At 44.1% G+C, this 16,621-nt stretch overlaps 1 protein-coding gene across 12 annotated transcripts in view; it reads right to left on the reverse strand.

The window, feature by feature from the left end:
* The window catches only part of FBRSL1 (fibrosin like 1), a 754,878-nt gene that overhangs the window by 440,258 nt on the left and 297,999 nt on the right, over positions 1-16,621 (reverse strand). For all 12 annotated transcript variants that reach the window (XM_068243431.1, XM_068243430.1, XM_068243433.1 and 9 more), the window contains one exon: positions 11,200-11,400. In XM_068243431.1, the coding sequence (XP_068099532.1) occupies positions 11,200-11,400 (201 nt within the window). The remainder of the gene's footprint in view (positions 1-11,199; positions 11,401-16,621) is intronic.

The following is a 16,621-nucleotide window of genomic DNA, read 5'->3' on the forward strand; positions in this document are numbered from 1 at the left end:
ATCGGGAACCTGGGCCACCCGCTCTGCCGCCTTATGACGGCAGAGTTCCTGTGAGCCGGTCAGGAGCCGCTTTCATTGGCTCCTGACCCTGCCCATCAATGTAAGCCAATGGGAGCGGCTTACGTTGATAGACAGGGTCAGGAGCCAAAGAAATTGGCTCCTGACCTGCTCACATGGCTCTGCCGTTAGAGAGACAGCAGAGCGAGTGAGCTGCAGCGAGGAAACAGCTGCGGGATTGTCAGGAGCGGGGAAACAGCGGCGAGATCGTCTGGAGCGGCGAAAGCTACGAGAATGCGTGGCGTCGGTTGAGTCTACGCCCTGCCAGCCAGGTAGCCACCAAAACAGGGTGTAGATTTCAATCATTGCGGTTCGAAAGTAGTTAATACCGCCAGTACCAAAGATTACATATTTACACAAGCACAAGAGACATACCAAAATGCTATTATTATTAAACATTTATTGTCTTGTCACTTAACTGTCCCCTCAGAGGTGCTTACAATCTAGTCCCTACCATAGTCATATGTCTGTGTATGTATCTCAGAGCTCACTCCAACCTGAGTAACCACAAATACCTTCTGTTTTAAGAAGGCAAACTTCTGTTTCCCTTCTACCTTTTAATTTACTTTGTTAGAACACTTCTCTTTGAGGGTATTTTAAGCTTGCATATTAACATTAAGTGACTGAATAGGTTATATTTCTTAAAAGTTTGGAGGGACAACACTGTACGAATATATATCTGATTAAGGGAACTTGCACCCTTGAAAGCATATTTTTTTTAAAAAACAACTGTAAGGGTGTCATACATTACACAATATTGCGGGTTGATTGCCCTTCTGATTCAATAATTTTATCGACTCAGAAAAGAATCTGTGCCTCAAACATGGCCATCCAGTTGATCTTTTGATCGATTTCTGGCCGAAAGCAGTCGAATGGATTGATCAGGAATGTTGGAAAAATCTCAGTGTCAAGAGCGCAATAAGACGCGCAGCAGTAACGGCATTCAATATCGCAATAACCAACGGACTCCCGGTGTCCCCCAGGTGTATAAGTGTGGCATGAAGAAAAGGGCAAAGATGAAATCAAGTGAAAGAAAGTTTGTTCAGGTTTGCTTTAAAGGACACATGCCAGGAATAAAACAAGAACGAGATCTACTTACCTTCTGCTTCCTCCAGCCTCTGGCAGCCGATCTGTGCATTGCTGCAGCTCACAACATGGTCTGGAGCGTTCGGCACAGGCGCAGTACTTCTCCACCTGCGCCGAATGCTCTAGACCACGTGAGTGCAATCATGAGCGGCGCTCACGCAGTAGATGCCAACCTGGCAAGGTCGGCATTTGCAGCAGAGGGGACCTGGGGCCACTGGAGCTGCGGCGAGGGACAGAGGCTGGAGGAAGCCCCAGGTAAGTAAATCTCGTTTTTGTTTTATTCCTCGGACTTGTCCTTTAAGACAATCCATTAATAAATAATAGCAGAGAGAAGAGGAATCCTCTTCATCTCATCCTAAGAAACACCCTGGGAACTTTACAGCCAGGACTAATGTAAACCTACATATGTATAGTAGATTACTGTCATCTAATATAATCATTTGAGATCACTCTGACATTTTAAAAATGATCATTGCACAAACATGCTGCTTGGCTCTCAGCCTGTTCTTTACTACGGACATCGGGAGGACAAGGCATCCCGCTGCAGGATGTGATTGGCTAAGTATGTAAGTAACTGAATGAGAGAGATCAATGACACCGGGGGACACACTACTCATGCTAGATATTCATCCAAAATCATCACAAATATTCGTCCTGGGTGACTAAAATCTAACGTGTGTACCTAACTTAATAGTGAGCACTGAGGTGTGCAGACAACAGATTATAACCCAGAGGATAACCCCACTGGCTATTATTATGACCAGGATTATTGAGAATCAATCTAGCATTACCAGGTAGACAAATTAGCACCAAATTGCTTCACAGCGGTTCACAGTGGCCGAGACCAGCTGATCAATACAGTTATCTCTAGAAACAAATCAAAGCAGGATGGGAAGCTTTAAAGACATGAAAGGGTGAAATGAAAAGCGGTAATGCTGTGTGCATCTATAAACAATAACAGCCAGCATGTCTTTACTGAGTGTCCGTAGGCTGCCAGAGGCTGTGCCTGAGGCCAAAGCGCTCTCCAGTAACCTCCCTTGCCAGACAGCATTTCACACAGAAATCAGCAGCCTTTGTTTCCAGGCAGAAGTGCCTCCCACACCTGTTCCTGTGAAATGTAACCTATTGATGACCAGAGACTTTCCCAACAAATAATAGTAACCTATTCTAATACCACCTGACAGAAAGAAATACAGCTAGCTAACATACAGACTTTAGATCACGGTCACATCATTGTATGGGTTAAGTTTTATGGGCACTCGGTACACGGTTCAGCACAGTATAATTTGGCAGGAAAATATTACGCATTCGGATTGTACTGCATTTACACATCGCTTCATGCACAGCAGCCATGCTTCTTGTAGGCATTTAGGTGGCCATATACTTACAGATGGCCATCTGTCAGATTAAATCCTAACTGAAGGATCCAATACTGCCACACACTAGGCAAAGATTTGTAATAGATTTCAGAATTAACTCTATTAAGAATCTATCTGCAGTGTTGCATTGTTCAATGCAGTGCAACGCTATGGGCCGCCGAGCTATCGCCGCTCCCAACCCTCCGTCAATTGACAGCTTCCATACAGAACGATCGACCGATTCCAGCCGAAACTAAAATTGGCCAATCGATTGAGCTAGTTGCATTGATTTCTAGCAGATTTGACGAGATATCCATAAAAATAAATTTGAGTATGGCTAGATGTGACGAGATATCGATGTGAGATGCGATGTGGTGCACATGCTGGGACTGAAGGGTATCCCAGTGTTGCACTTTCTGCCTGGCAGGGAGTATGTGGCTGAGCGGGGGTTGGAGTGATGCATATGATGTAGCCATGGTGTGGTGCAGGGCCATATAATGACTGATTTCTGTGGTGCAGTGATGTGGTGGCAGGCTACCCTGCTGCTTTATCACCGCACCGCATAGGTGTAAAACCAGCCTCAATCTTTGCAGGGCAGTCTAAAGTTCCTGAACTCCTGAACAACTTTTTTGAATAAATATCACCTTCTGAGTCAGAATGATATACATACTTTGTTTTTGCATGCTTGTTAAGGGTCTACCCTGCAGCTCTCTGGCACGCTGCTCAATGGATGGAGTAATGTTACAGGATACAAGTGGAACCCTAGGATGCTAAGTATATGGACATGTTTTGGATATTGAATCTCTATCGTTACATGTCGTTTTGTCATGAAGGGTTTAATTCCCCCCCTTTTCCGGTGACCTTTACAAGAGTTCACTTCCTGCTGTCACCATCTGGCTGCACACTTCCTCGCTTGTGTGGCTGGTGCTGAGAAATGGAACTGATGCAGTCATCACAAGAGAGGAAGTCATTTACATAGACAACTACTAGAATGCCACTGGACTGCTAGTCAGAAAGCAGAGAATTTCCCAAAGAGTAAATTCCTGCCAGCTCGAACAGTAAACGTACTGATGCAACACAAAGGGTTTCTAATAAACATGGACTTTCAATTTTACTACTGCCGTAACACTACAGACAGAATTACGATCATGGAGGATAATGCTAAGAGCCTGATAGCTTTAAATGTTCTAGCCGTTAAGGGAAAATGACGTGAATAAAACTTCCTGGAGGAATACACATTAAAACACATCACCTCAGTTTGTTTGGCTTACTTGTTTGATCCCATTATCCAAATTACACCCAATGATACAGAATACTGAGGAGAACACATCAAAATAAGTCGACCCCGCACTGGTCGATTAAGCTCTTAGCCAACATGTACTATTAAAATAACTGCACTTGATGTGAAATCAAAGCACAGCTGTCACATTCTTCAGGTGTCAGAAGCAAAGGCACTTGTAGAAGGACTGTAATGCATGTTTCCTTAGCAGACAAACTTTCTGCCACTGCAAAGATCAATCTCAATGTTCTGACTTGTGTCATCAACCTGGGTTGGTGGGAAATGACAGATAGAATGCAGGGGTCATCAGACAGATTCACGCCTAGTCAATGGAATGGCAACACTTCACTGTAACCTGAAACCTTCATGCAAATCCTAACAATTTTGAGATTAGTTCCCATCCATGATCACTCGGAGTCAGTGGGTGGTTGGTCAGTCAGACATTGTAAGACATGCTAGAGAAAAGGAAACTAGAAAGGGCAGAGATTTAGAGGTACTTGAAGTGACGGCACCAAAGCAAGGAACCTTAGTACCTGTGACTTTGGACATCTAATGATGCAAGTTATGTGCACACAATATAAGGCCAGTTGGTTTAGCGTCCATTCAAGTCTGGAATACTTGAAATAGTAGATATTTCGCATTATGGTGGCAAAACGTCAGAGACCACCAAGCTTCCAGCTTACACTGGGGCAACATTGTTTTATTTAGCTGCTAAAGTGTTAAAGAGTGCTAAAATGTATGCGTAACTTTAAATAACTGTACTTACAAACATGAGAACAATAATAGGACTGTCTCCTAGAGTTAATCTTAATGGTGAATTCCAATACTCCCCCCATTATAGTGAGATGAGGCTAAACAAGAAATTAAAGGAAAAGTGTTAAAAAAAATCTTTATTTCCGTTTCACACAGGTGGTTTTGTAACAGAGGGTGCAGAAAATGGAGCCTTGTGAAGCTGAACAGTGTGGCAGCGTCTCCAAATCGCCATACCACCACTGCACCTTCCATTTACACCTGAGCCAAATCTCCATCTGCCAACCAGAGCAGACAGTTCAGTGTCCGCTCCAATGGTGCGTTGTGGTCCCCTTGGAACCGCCGGAAGAGATACGTTTCCGCAGGCTTCTAAGGGAAACGCATCTCCTTGTCCAGAAAAACAGAGCAGGTCGGGACTTTGCATTCTGCTGACCGCAACAGATCAAACGAATACATTGCGGACAGACATGTGTAAATGGATACACAGTCCTGGTGGAAAGAAGAGGGGTATAAGGTACACAAGAAAACTATCATATGGTATAAGGGGTAACTGTTAGCCTGTGAGAATACATAACGGTATGTAGTATATAGTAATCTATCACAGAACAACAATGCTAGGTTAATAATTCTGTGTGTACTCGCTAGTGAACTTTCCAAACCATTGCAGTGTTAGTTTAAATAAGATGAAGGCATATATTAATGCTAATATTTGCTGTAAATTGAAAGTGGCAATCAGCCCTAAGTGAGCAGCTGACCGACACCTTTATAAATATGGAAAGAAGCAGATTGACAGAAAGTGCTGTTAGCTTTGTAGAAATAATGACATTTTTCATGTTTATAAATAGGCCCCTAAAGGATTTATTGGTAATGAGACTATAAAATGCCACATTACACATTGTTCCACATCACTGCACGCTGAAGCTGCAATGGAAAGGCATACATGGGAAACACAACCTACGTGATACTGAGGGTTTGCTTTTTATGGGATAGAGGCTGCAAGTTTAAAGTAAACCTGAGATCAAATAAAAAAAATAATTGGTCCCTCGCTGTCCTCATCCTCCTCCTGAATCCTCCCGTCAGAAGCACCAGTAAGTCCACGAATTGGGGCGCACTGCACATGTGCAGTCCAGCCACCCGCCCCCTGGCACGCAGGTCATCGGGAGCATCCTGCACCTGTGGAGTAATACTGCGCTGCGCAGAGTGCTCCCAGCCACAGTTGCCCGACACAGGGCGTGCGTGGCGCACTGCGCCTGTGCCGACTGCCCAAATTACCAGGGCTTCTAATGGAGGATCTAGGAGGCAGAGGAGGACGGTGAAGGACCGATTAGCCTGAAGGGGGCTGGAGGAAGCTCCAGATATATATTTTTTTTATTTTTGTTTTTGTCATCTCGGGCACACTTTAAAGCAAACAAACTGAAAAAGTCAAAATAAACACACACGTCATACTTACCTCTAGTCTACTCATCAGTCTCTTTCTCCTCTCCTGCCTCCTATTTTTCCACTGTGATCGATGGAATTCTCCATCTTCCATTTTAAAAATGGCGATGACCCCATAACAGCTTTCAGGTCAGCGCTGTGTTAAACTGTAATATCATCCACTTCAGCCATAGGGAAACACGGACATTACCTTACACATCAGTTGTCCGTTTAGTTATAACTGACTGCAACTGATATAGTGGGAAAGGGCCCTAAGGCCCGTTTCCACTAAACACGAAAACGCATTGCATCAAAAGTGAAGCCAGTGCACATCAATGGAGTAGTTTCCATTGCATGCAAATTTTGCAATGCAACCCAGGGAAAAGAATCGGATGTGTGCGGCAGATATCCACAGCTCACATCCAATTCCTGTATGCAGCAATAGACTGCTGTATCCAGACTTCCGGTAGAAAAACTATTGGCGGTGCGATGCTAGCGATCGCATTTGCACAGTGGAAACGGGCCCTATGGCTTTCAGTTCTGACCGGATCTAGTCAAAACTGGAAGGAATTGTGAGAAGAAAACGGAGAGCTTCTGAGAAGTACTGACAGTTAGTATGTTATATTCATTTGCAGGTACAGCATGTGCTTATTTTAAATAATTTTACTCAGGTACCTTTTAAGGAAAGTCCACAAGCTGGATTTAACTTTACTTGAAATACTAGAGCAGCATACGGCAGCAGTCACATGACAGGGAGCACCGCAGCATGGAGATAAGCCACCAGACACAGCAGAAGGTGCACCGGCGGGAAAGGGGAGAGTTAACTCCACTGGCAATATTCTGTGTCGGTAGTTGCCAAATCGACTGCTGCCGATCATGCGCACTTTTCCATCCTGCGCGGTCAACCGTATCAATCTATGTCCACCAGGCATCGTTTTCAGCATCGATTTCCAGCAGATTCAACCACAGTGGTAGAATCTGCTGGATGTCGATGGGTAAAATCGACAAGTGTATGGTCACCTTAATTTTGTTTAAATCCAGGTGCTTGAACTTGAGCTTTTGTATAGAAATAGCAGTCTCTGCATGCAAACAAACATTTCCTCCAGTATTATCTTATCAGGTGTCAGAGGAAACTGCACACAAAACTGTCTGCTAAGCAAGCAATAGCTGTAGATAAATGTTTGCTTTCAGTCCTTGTCCCTCCTAGTTTTGCCTCTATGTAAGCAATAGGAGAGGTTTCTTTTCTTATGAGAAGAGCAGACAAACTAATGCTAGGTACAGACGATGGAAATAATCGATCTGACGGTAAGGGCAGTTTCACGTGGACGGCAGGTGGCGTTGGGGAGGCCCGGAAGAAGCGTCATCCTGTTATGTCTCGTTCGGGGGCAGTGGTACGGCGATCGTTGGCTTCCCATCATGTTGACATGAAGCCACGGCAGCTAGCCGGCCCTGGGCGTCGCATGCGGCTTCTAGGGCCGGTCGAAACACTGCATTAAATCAGGATCGGAAGGCTGCGTTTGCGCAATCGCCGGTAATTGCGTGATGCTAAACGCTCCCATTCACTTGAATGGGAGCATTTAGCCGACGAGTCACGAACGCTTGGCGGTAAACGTCGCCAAGCGTCCGTGTGAGCCAGCCCTAAATCTGTCAGAAAATTGCAACATGTCCTCTCTTATTTCAGATCAATTTTCCATAGCAGTGAATGGAAAATCGGAAATCAGATCGGACATGTTGGAAATAATCAGTAAATCTGTCAGAAAATCGCATTGTGTGTACCTAGCATTAGGAATAGTAACCGGTTTACAGCTGTATGCTAAACGTCTCACAGTAAAGAGGTTATTTAAAGAGGACTGTCAGCCATACTATCTCAGGAAAAAAACATTTTAGCCATTTTAAGTGTGGCTATTTTGAAGCCAATCCTGGTGTCATTTCCTCCCTTACTTTCCTCTGCCGGATTGTGTATGCATTTCCCGCCCTTCACTATAGAAAGTGCATTGTCTCAGCATGAAAAATATTGGCCAATCAGAGAGGAACAGAGGAGTGGGAGTAGAAAACAGGAGGGAAAGAGGTTTCAGCCAATCAGGCTGCATTAGCTAAGTCTGAGGGGAATTAGAAAAGCAAAAAAGGACAACCCAGCATGCCCTGCAACTTCCTTTTTGTGTACCAAATAATAGTCAGGTAAACTGGGGAATGATTATTTATCAACAAGAAAAATAACAGTGATTTTAACTTTTGGATTGCTTGGTTACCAGATAAAAATAAAGAATTGATTTTTTATTTTATGCCAGACGGTTACACTTTAATGTTTGCCTCCCTTCAAACTACAGCTTGTTATTCTTAAATATAGTCACACTAGGCAGACAACTACATTAATTTTTCTTTTCGTCATGATGGTTTTAGCAGTGCTAGTGTTGAATGCTGCCAATATGCCTGGCCAGGAACATCTAGAGTAGCAAAGCAAGCTGTTGTGATGGAGGAGCAGCTCCAGTGTACACTGCCTGAGATGAGATGCATCAGCCTCTACATTCTAAGCATCTTTGCCCTGCACTCTCTGCTGGGACCCTTAATGGATTGGGTGAGCAGCTGTGAATTTGAAGCAGTCACAGATTATTGTTGCAGTAGAGGGGACAGCCATCTGTGCCCTCATCACAGCATGGTGCTGCTCCTTTCCCTGAGACCGCCTAGATTCCCTCTCCCCCCTCTGCTAGAGGACTGACACAAATAATTCACTAACTTGACAGCGTTAGGGAGCAGTGTGCTTGCTTCAGTTTGCCAAAACCTACCCATTAGTGTGAATGTAGTCGCAGAAAATACATGTATACATTAGTGTGCAGTCCAAAAATCGAACTGCAGTGGTTTACACTAACACCTCGTACAGAGGAATGCAGAACGAACCATTTACAGTTTCTATGGAAAAGCCATTTTCTTTCATTAATAATGTAGAAGCCAAATGTTTGCTATGAGCTGAAGATGATACAACTCGCTTTAAACACAACAGAAACTGCTTCATTCTGTAGTCAACAACACTAAACATATATTTTTTCGTGAACAAGCATGGAATAAGAATGAATCTATTTAGAACAAGAGCAAAAGCTCAGCTTACTTCCTTATGTTATAAAAAAAATGTCTAAAATGCTTTTAAAGTGGAATAATAGCCAAACAAATGAATCAATAATAAATGGATGCCTGAGTGATTAGGATTCGTGTTCCCTTATAAAAAGATCTTGAGAGCAATGTTGGAACTGGGTCTTGTGACGCAGTATAATCCTGTTTACGGCAGCTGTTGCCATGCACTGAGCTATCATAAATGCATTAGAACCTTATTCTGCTGTCTCTAAGCTGTATATTTTGCAGTGCTACCAGCGAAGGGACCTTCAAAAATCCAAGTCAAATGTATAATACATTATTTTTTTTGAGGCCTTGTTCACATTGCGTTCCATTTGCGTGTCCGTCCGCATTCGGTTTTTCTTGAGGCGTCTTTTTTTTTTTCCGATTCCCGGAGCTTGGTGGGCGATTTGTTTTTGTGCTCAATGGTTTTCTAAGCATTCTTCCAAGCGGTTTTGTGATTCAATCCCTGATGCAAGTCAGGAAGTGAACTCTTTGACATGGAAAAGAATAAATACCATGTATTTACTCTTAAAAACACGAATGCAATCGCCTTAATGCGCATTTTTGTTTGTGTTCACCGATTTTTCTATACCTTCCATTGATGCGGAATCGCCCCTAAAAATTGAACACGCACCACTTTCCTAGCCGCACCGCGAACGACCCGCACTGATATGAACCTTCTCATAGACATGCATTGGCCATGCGGTCGGAGGGCGTTTTTAAAAACCGCAGATGGCAGAAAAAAAAAAAAAAAGACGAAAACGCCTCCAATGTGAACAAGCCCTGCATCACACTTTGTAGTGCCTGTGTCAGGCTTGTGTTGCACTACATCCAGCGGAATGAAAACGGATAGGAAGAAAATTGCAATGCTTTCCTATGAGCCAGTTCACTCCAATTTGTTCCATTATGGAGAAATCGTGCAGCTCAAGTATTTCCAGATAGCCTCCACCCCAGTGGATACTGCACCACATGATGCAATAGAGAAATGAGCACTGCGCTAAAATGCAATGATTATGCATAGCGTGAACCCATCAGTAAACTAGAGCCTCAATTTGAAGAGTACAATACAGACAATAGTGGGGACCATACCGTAAATACATACATAATAATAATAATAATAATTCCTTTTTTTGTATAGCGCCTTTCTCCTGTCGGACTCAAAGCGCTTGCGAGGCAGCCACAAGAGCGCACTCAGTAGGCAGTAGCAGTGTTAGGGAGACTTGCCCAATGAACTCCTTACTGAATAGGTGCAGCTTACTGAGTAGGAAGAGCCAGGATTTGAACCCAGGACTCCTACATCAGAGGCAGAGCCCTTAACCATTACACTATCCAGCCACCATAGTTCATCCCCGTTCAAATGGAACATCCAGCAGCACAATTACATAGTAACAACGTCATCTAGTAATTTAGGCACATGCCCCTGTGAGCTAGCAATCTATCCGGGGAATCAAGTGAACCCCTAGGTAAGGTGCAGAAGGAGCTAGCAGGCGAAGCAGCAAGTTTTCACATCTAATGCAGATGTGGATGTCTCTGGGGACGAAGACATATTTTATTTGTCTGAAGAGATGCCTTTAATATTGTGTTTAAAGGTACATGGCAGACAAGATGGGCAAGAGAGTTCCAAAGTATATGGGACTCATGAGAAGTCTAAATACAAGGGTGAGGGAAGGAGGTGACATGGTATCTGGAAATTGGTGAGGAAAAATATAGAGGGGGACAGAGTTTTGTGTTTGAAGTGGATCCTCTAAGTACTGTAATTTGCAGCCAATGAAGGGATTTACAAAGAAGGGCAGCATGAGAGGAGAAGCATGAGAGTACAATGAGAAGAGTGAATTGGTAAAATCTGTATGGGTAATACAATAAGCCTCACACATTTGGACTAGTCACACTGCTTGCATGCATGAGGTCTGCCTTAGCTCATACAATCGGGAAGCCTGTGTTTCCATAGCAACTTTGTGGGTGTTCAGGTTGAGGTGTAAGGTGTAAACAAAGTTATACCAAGGCACGTTGCCATGCCTGTAAGAAACAGCTTTATCTTGGCTATACTAACCCTAGCTCAGTTTTATACTGAGCAACAATCAAGAATTTCGTAAATCCAGGCTGAGCACAAGTGAATTTACAGGTGATGATGTTTGAGCCCCCTACCTGATTAAATGCCTTCAGAGGGTATTTCTTCTTGTCACGCTCCTTGCCCCTCTCCATCTCCCTCTCTGAGCTGCCTGCATCGTGATTGTGGCCATTCTCACTCGGCTCTGCAGAGATATATTTCCCAGACTCTCTGGATTTCTTACTAGGATGTCGTTCCCACTTTTCTTTCCGCTCTGGTGGTTTCAAGGACAGGTCCTTCTGTAGAAATATGGAAAATAAAGCTAATTTAGTCAAACACCATAAACCACTTTTTCTTCGGTTCTAATCGGACGATACATGTATAATTAGAAGTCATATTGCATTTCAATCCAATGTTTTTTTGCTATTAACATGTATACTACGGTTAGCACATGGTGTTCTCCCAGTACAAGTTTAGTGTCAATGTTCAGTAGGCAAATACTATGCTTCACCAGGCAATTCTCCTCTCTTTCAATTAGGTTTTTACCATATTATTACAATATAAGGGAAATGTGGTTCTCATGCTATGGAAATACTTGGAAATGGATTCCTCTGAAGCAGAAGCAAGAATATAAAGCAGCTAGGATTTAAAAGGAATCAGAGGTGAGAGACAAATAGAGACTACCATACTTATTTCCTTTTAAACAATACCAGTTACCTGGCAGTCCCACTGATTATTCTGGCATCAGCAGTGTCTGAATCCCACACCAGAAACAAGCATGCAGCTAATCTTGTCAGAAACATCTACTCTGCATGCTTGTTCAGGGTATATGGCTAAAGTATTAGAGGCAGAAGATCAGCACGACAGTCAGACAATGGCTTCAATTCATCAAAGGCTGTTCGATAACAAAATCCCAGTCCTTAAAATACCGCATTCGGTATTTTACACTTGTGTGTGCTAATTGTTAATTAAGTTACCGAACTACTACGGCTTCGATAACAGCAGAGCAGCTGGAGCAGCGCCGTCTCTGTGTTTTTACAAGCTGCAGAGGCACTTACAATAGAAGGCATCCTGACATCCCTTTAGATGTAAACATTTGTTACATTCACTGTTTTCTATACTGCCTCTGCTGCTCTAATGGCCCATACTCACGGGCGAGAAATGTGGCCTGTCGCCAGCACACGTGAGCGTGTGGGCGACAGGCCGGCGACAGCTTCTCGCCAGGTCCCTCCGCGTACACATGCGGAAGAGGGACCAGCGGCAAGGCGGAAGCTGTCGCTGACGTTCCTCCTCCCCCCGCCGGAAGCTCCATGTACCTACATGGAGGTTGCTGTCGCTAGTCCGCGTACTCACGCGGACTAGCGACAGTTGCGGCGGGGGGGCAGCGGCGACTGTCGCCATGCGATTGAAAGTTTCAATCGCATGGCGACATGAGCGGCGGGCGACAGTTCGGGGTGCGCGCGTGTGCGACGGCCCATACTCACGGGCGACCTGTCGCCGCAACACGCGCGCGCCGCGTGTTGAGGCGACAAAAGTCCCTCGTGAGTATGAGCCATAAATCTGTCCATCAGTGTTTCTTAACATTTTATTTAATTGCCACAACTTAGATGAACTTCCCGGAGACATTACAAAAGCCATGCTTGGTGATTTCATCACTAGCAACTTTGCTTTTTCAAACAGGGCCTGAAAGGGTTACACCACTGAAGGGAACCTGGAAAATATGTTTTGTCCCTTCTCTCTGCTCACTGTCTGGGGGGTCTGAGACCTATCAGGGCACTTGCAGGAGAACAGGGGCTGTTTCTATTGGCTGCCTGCTCCTGTTAATCATTAGAACATACACAGGAAGGCATTCAAAGCCAGTTAAGGACAGAGGAGAGCTGGAGATAATCACCGAATGTGTTAGTGAATGCTGTAACCTTGATGAATTGACATTTACTGACATTTGCTGACATGTGTTGAGCACAAATCGGTAATTTAGCTCATTGTGCTGTAATTTCAGCTTTTCATGCGGTAACAGCCTTGATGAATTAACATTTTCTTAAGTGCTCCGTAAAGTCAGCTATTTTCAGCATTACCGAATGTGGTAATGCTTGATGAATTGAAGCCAATGTGTATTGTTTAAAATAAAATATGTCAGCCTCCATTTGTCTCTCTCCTTGGATTACAAGTGAACTTGTCATTTCCTTCATCAAAATAAATGTCTGCTCTACATAGTGTATGCACGCTACTTAAAGAGACACTGAAGCGAAAAAAACAATTATGATATAATGAATTGGTTGTGTAGTTTGGATAATTACTAGATCATTAGTAGCAAAGTATTTTCAGTTATATAGTGTTTTTTAGAACATTGCATCATTCTGTAATATTTGCAGTTTACACACTACTCAGCATTCTAAATGATTTTCTCTGCAGAGGACAGTTCAAAGGTTCACTGGCCTGCCCCATAAAAAGAAAATACAGTGGTTGACAGTTGAGATAACAAGCTTCAGAAGACAGAGCTCTTAAAGTCATGGAGCTCAATGGCTATTTTGCATAGATAACAACTGTACTGGAAACAATATTAGACTTATGTTTCTGCTCCTAATGTTTTATTTCTTAGCTGTACTAACATACAAATTGTATCATAATTTTTTTTTTCGCTTCAGTGTCTCTTTAAAGGTAACCTGAAGGGTAGGGTCACACTTGAGGGCGCGGGAAAATGGCAGAGTTTTCAAAATCTGCATTCTTGGCCAGCGTCCAGCTGATAACAGCTGACTGTTGGCAATTGGGATTTGCATGAGTTGTGCAATAAATAGCAGCCTCCCCCCCTTCCCCCACTGTGGAAAACCGTATATTGCTCCCAGTGCACAATAGCATTATGTGCGTTTCCGCATTACGGAATACGCCCTCGATTTTTAGCAAGTGTGACCCTAGCTGAAGGAAGATGGATATGGGGGCTGCCATATTTATTTCCTTTTAAAAGAAGAGCTCATGTGTTAGAAGAGAGCTGTATTTTTAAGGATCCTTAGCTACCTGCCTCCTGTGACTTTTCCAGCCCTGCTTTAAGCTGACCATATGTGGAAAGAATTCCAAATTATTGTTTAGTATTTATACAGCACTGACATCTTCCACAGCTCTTTACAGAGTATATAGTCATGTCACTGACTGTCCCACAGGAGCTCACAATCTAATCCCTACTATAGTCATGTCCATTGTAGTCTAGGGCCAATTTAGAGGCAAGCCAATTCACTTTTCTATGTTTTGGAACATGGGAGGAAACTGCCCAGAGGAAACCCACGCAGACACCAAATAAGCTTTTAAAGTATTGATTTTAAAATGATGAGATCTGTCTCGTATTGGCTAAAAGATACTTCCATGTGCTCGAATTGATCATGACAAGAGATCTGCTCAGAATCCAGAACAAACAAGGTACACAGTTTGAAATAATATGTGCCATTAAGTCTAGCAATGTCTAGGAGCTAGACTGAAGGGATTACTTATTTCTTAACACAAGCAGGATTTCACTCTAATTGCTAGCATGCTTCTGAAATCCTAGCCTATGCTACTCATTTGAGGGCCAGAGAGCAATCCATTCACTGTTACAGCATATGTGCAGATGGATACAGTAGCATCTCATTCACTATGAACATGTTGGTCTTACTGCCTGTTCGGAAATTACATTGTAACCAAAGTGAAAAAAGCCTTTATTGTTGCTGAGATGATGCCCTTCACTCACAAAGCTCCATGGGAGATAATATATATAAGCCTGACAGGATTCTCTGTTCATAATCAGAACACTCTGAAGCTAGAGATATGACAGCTCTGCAGGGACTTCATTAGTGAGCTTGCAGCTGCTTACTGGGAATCAACAAGGATTCCCGCTAGAGCAGCCAACAGAATCTACACAAATGCAGCAATGGTGACCCAAAATGCTAAACTTTACATTACTGATCCCTGATGATAGGGCTAGCGCTCGGTACAAGATGCCAATCTCTTGCTGTAAATGTTTGGAGAGGTCTGACACAGAACTAATGAAAGCTGCAATGTAAACCCCAGGAGGAGGATGACATATGATATGTCTACAAAGCGACAAGCTGGAAAGTCATTTGTGTTTCTTTGCAAGTGTACATACGCTGAAGGTAAGTATCTTGAGCATACACACGTCTATCGCCTGTCATTTCAGTGCTTCGTGTGGATGTGTCATGGGACATAACGGCTTAAAATGCCGGTGTGAACAACACGTGTCATTGACTCTGAAAGGTTTCCGCCAACACATCCGCGACAAGGGTGTGTTCTTGTACGCTTCCCACACTTAAAGTAACACTCAAGCAAAAAAAAAAAAAAAAAACAAACTTCTGATATAATAAATTGTATGTGTAGCACGGACATTTAATAGAATATTAGTAGCAAAGAAAAAAAAAAGTTTCATTTTTATTTTCAGTTACGTAGCTGTTTTTTGAAACAGAGCAGCTAATGACCCTTTGAACTTTCCTGCAGTAAGACCTTAACTTCCTCGGCGGTAATCCCGAGCTAGGGTCGGGGCGGAAAACCACAGCTAAGAGCGGTTATCCCGACCTCTGCTCGAGGGTAGCCACTGGAGGCTGTGTGCAGAGGGAGCCCCGATCCACCCCTCAGCGCTGCCTGGCACTGATTGGCCAGGCAGCGCACGGGGTCTTTGGGGAAGGGGGGGGGAGGAGGAGACCCTCTAACGCGGTGGGTAGCGGTGAATCGGCGGCGATTGTAAGTAACACGCATCTAACAAAGTGCAAGCTGTGTGTATAAAAAAAATTATGCAAATCGGCCCGGCGGGGCCTGAGCAATCCTCCGCAGCGGCTTACCCAGTGTCCAGCACGGGGTTACCGCTAAGGAGGTTAATGTATATATTATCACTGTTTGCCCATTGTAAAATCTTTCCTCACTAATCACAAAACCTGATTTCTATGAATAGTAACACAATTTTTTCCTCAGAAATAGGTCTAATTAAAACGTAACTTTTAATAATGTACATCTATAAAATAGAACAATGTTAGTGTAAGCTAGCTGTCAAATACTGATAGATCTCAGATATAATGAACTAGGAGTCTTTAGTAAAGGTCCGTACACACGCCGGACTTTAGGCAACGACGGGTCCGTCGTTGCCTCCCGCTGGGTGGGCGTGCCAGCGACAGTCCGGCGTGTGTACGCTCTGTCGTCAGACTGATACGGCTGTTTCTGATCAGAAACAGCCGTATCAGTCTGACGACAGAGCGTACACACGCCGGACTGTCGCTGGCACGCCCACCCAGCGGGAGGCAACGACGGACCCGTCGTTGCCTAAAGTCCGGCGTGTGTACGGACCTTAACCTTCCTGGCGGTAAGCCCGAACTGAGTTCGGGCTATGCCGCCGGAAGGCACCGCTCAGGCCCCGCTGGGCCGATTTGCATAATTTTTTTTTTGCTGCACGCAGCTAGCACTTTGCTAGCTGCGTGCAGTGCCCGATCGCCGCCGCTACCCGCCGATCCGCCGCAATTCCTCTCGCCGCGGCCGCCCCCCCCCCCCAGA

This window comes from Hyperolius riggenbachi, chromosome 1 (assembly GCF_040937935.1).
Source record: "Hyperolius riggenbachi isolate aHypRig1 chromosome 1, aHypRig1.pri, whole genome shotgun sequence".
Taxonomy (NCBI): domain Eukaryota; kingdom Metazoa; phylum Chordata; class Amphibia; order Anura; family Hyperoliidae; genus Hyperolius; species Hyperolius riggenbachi.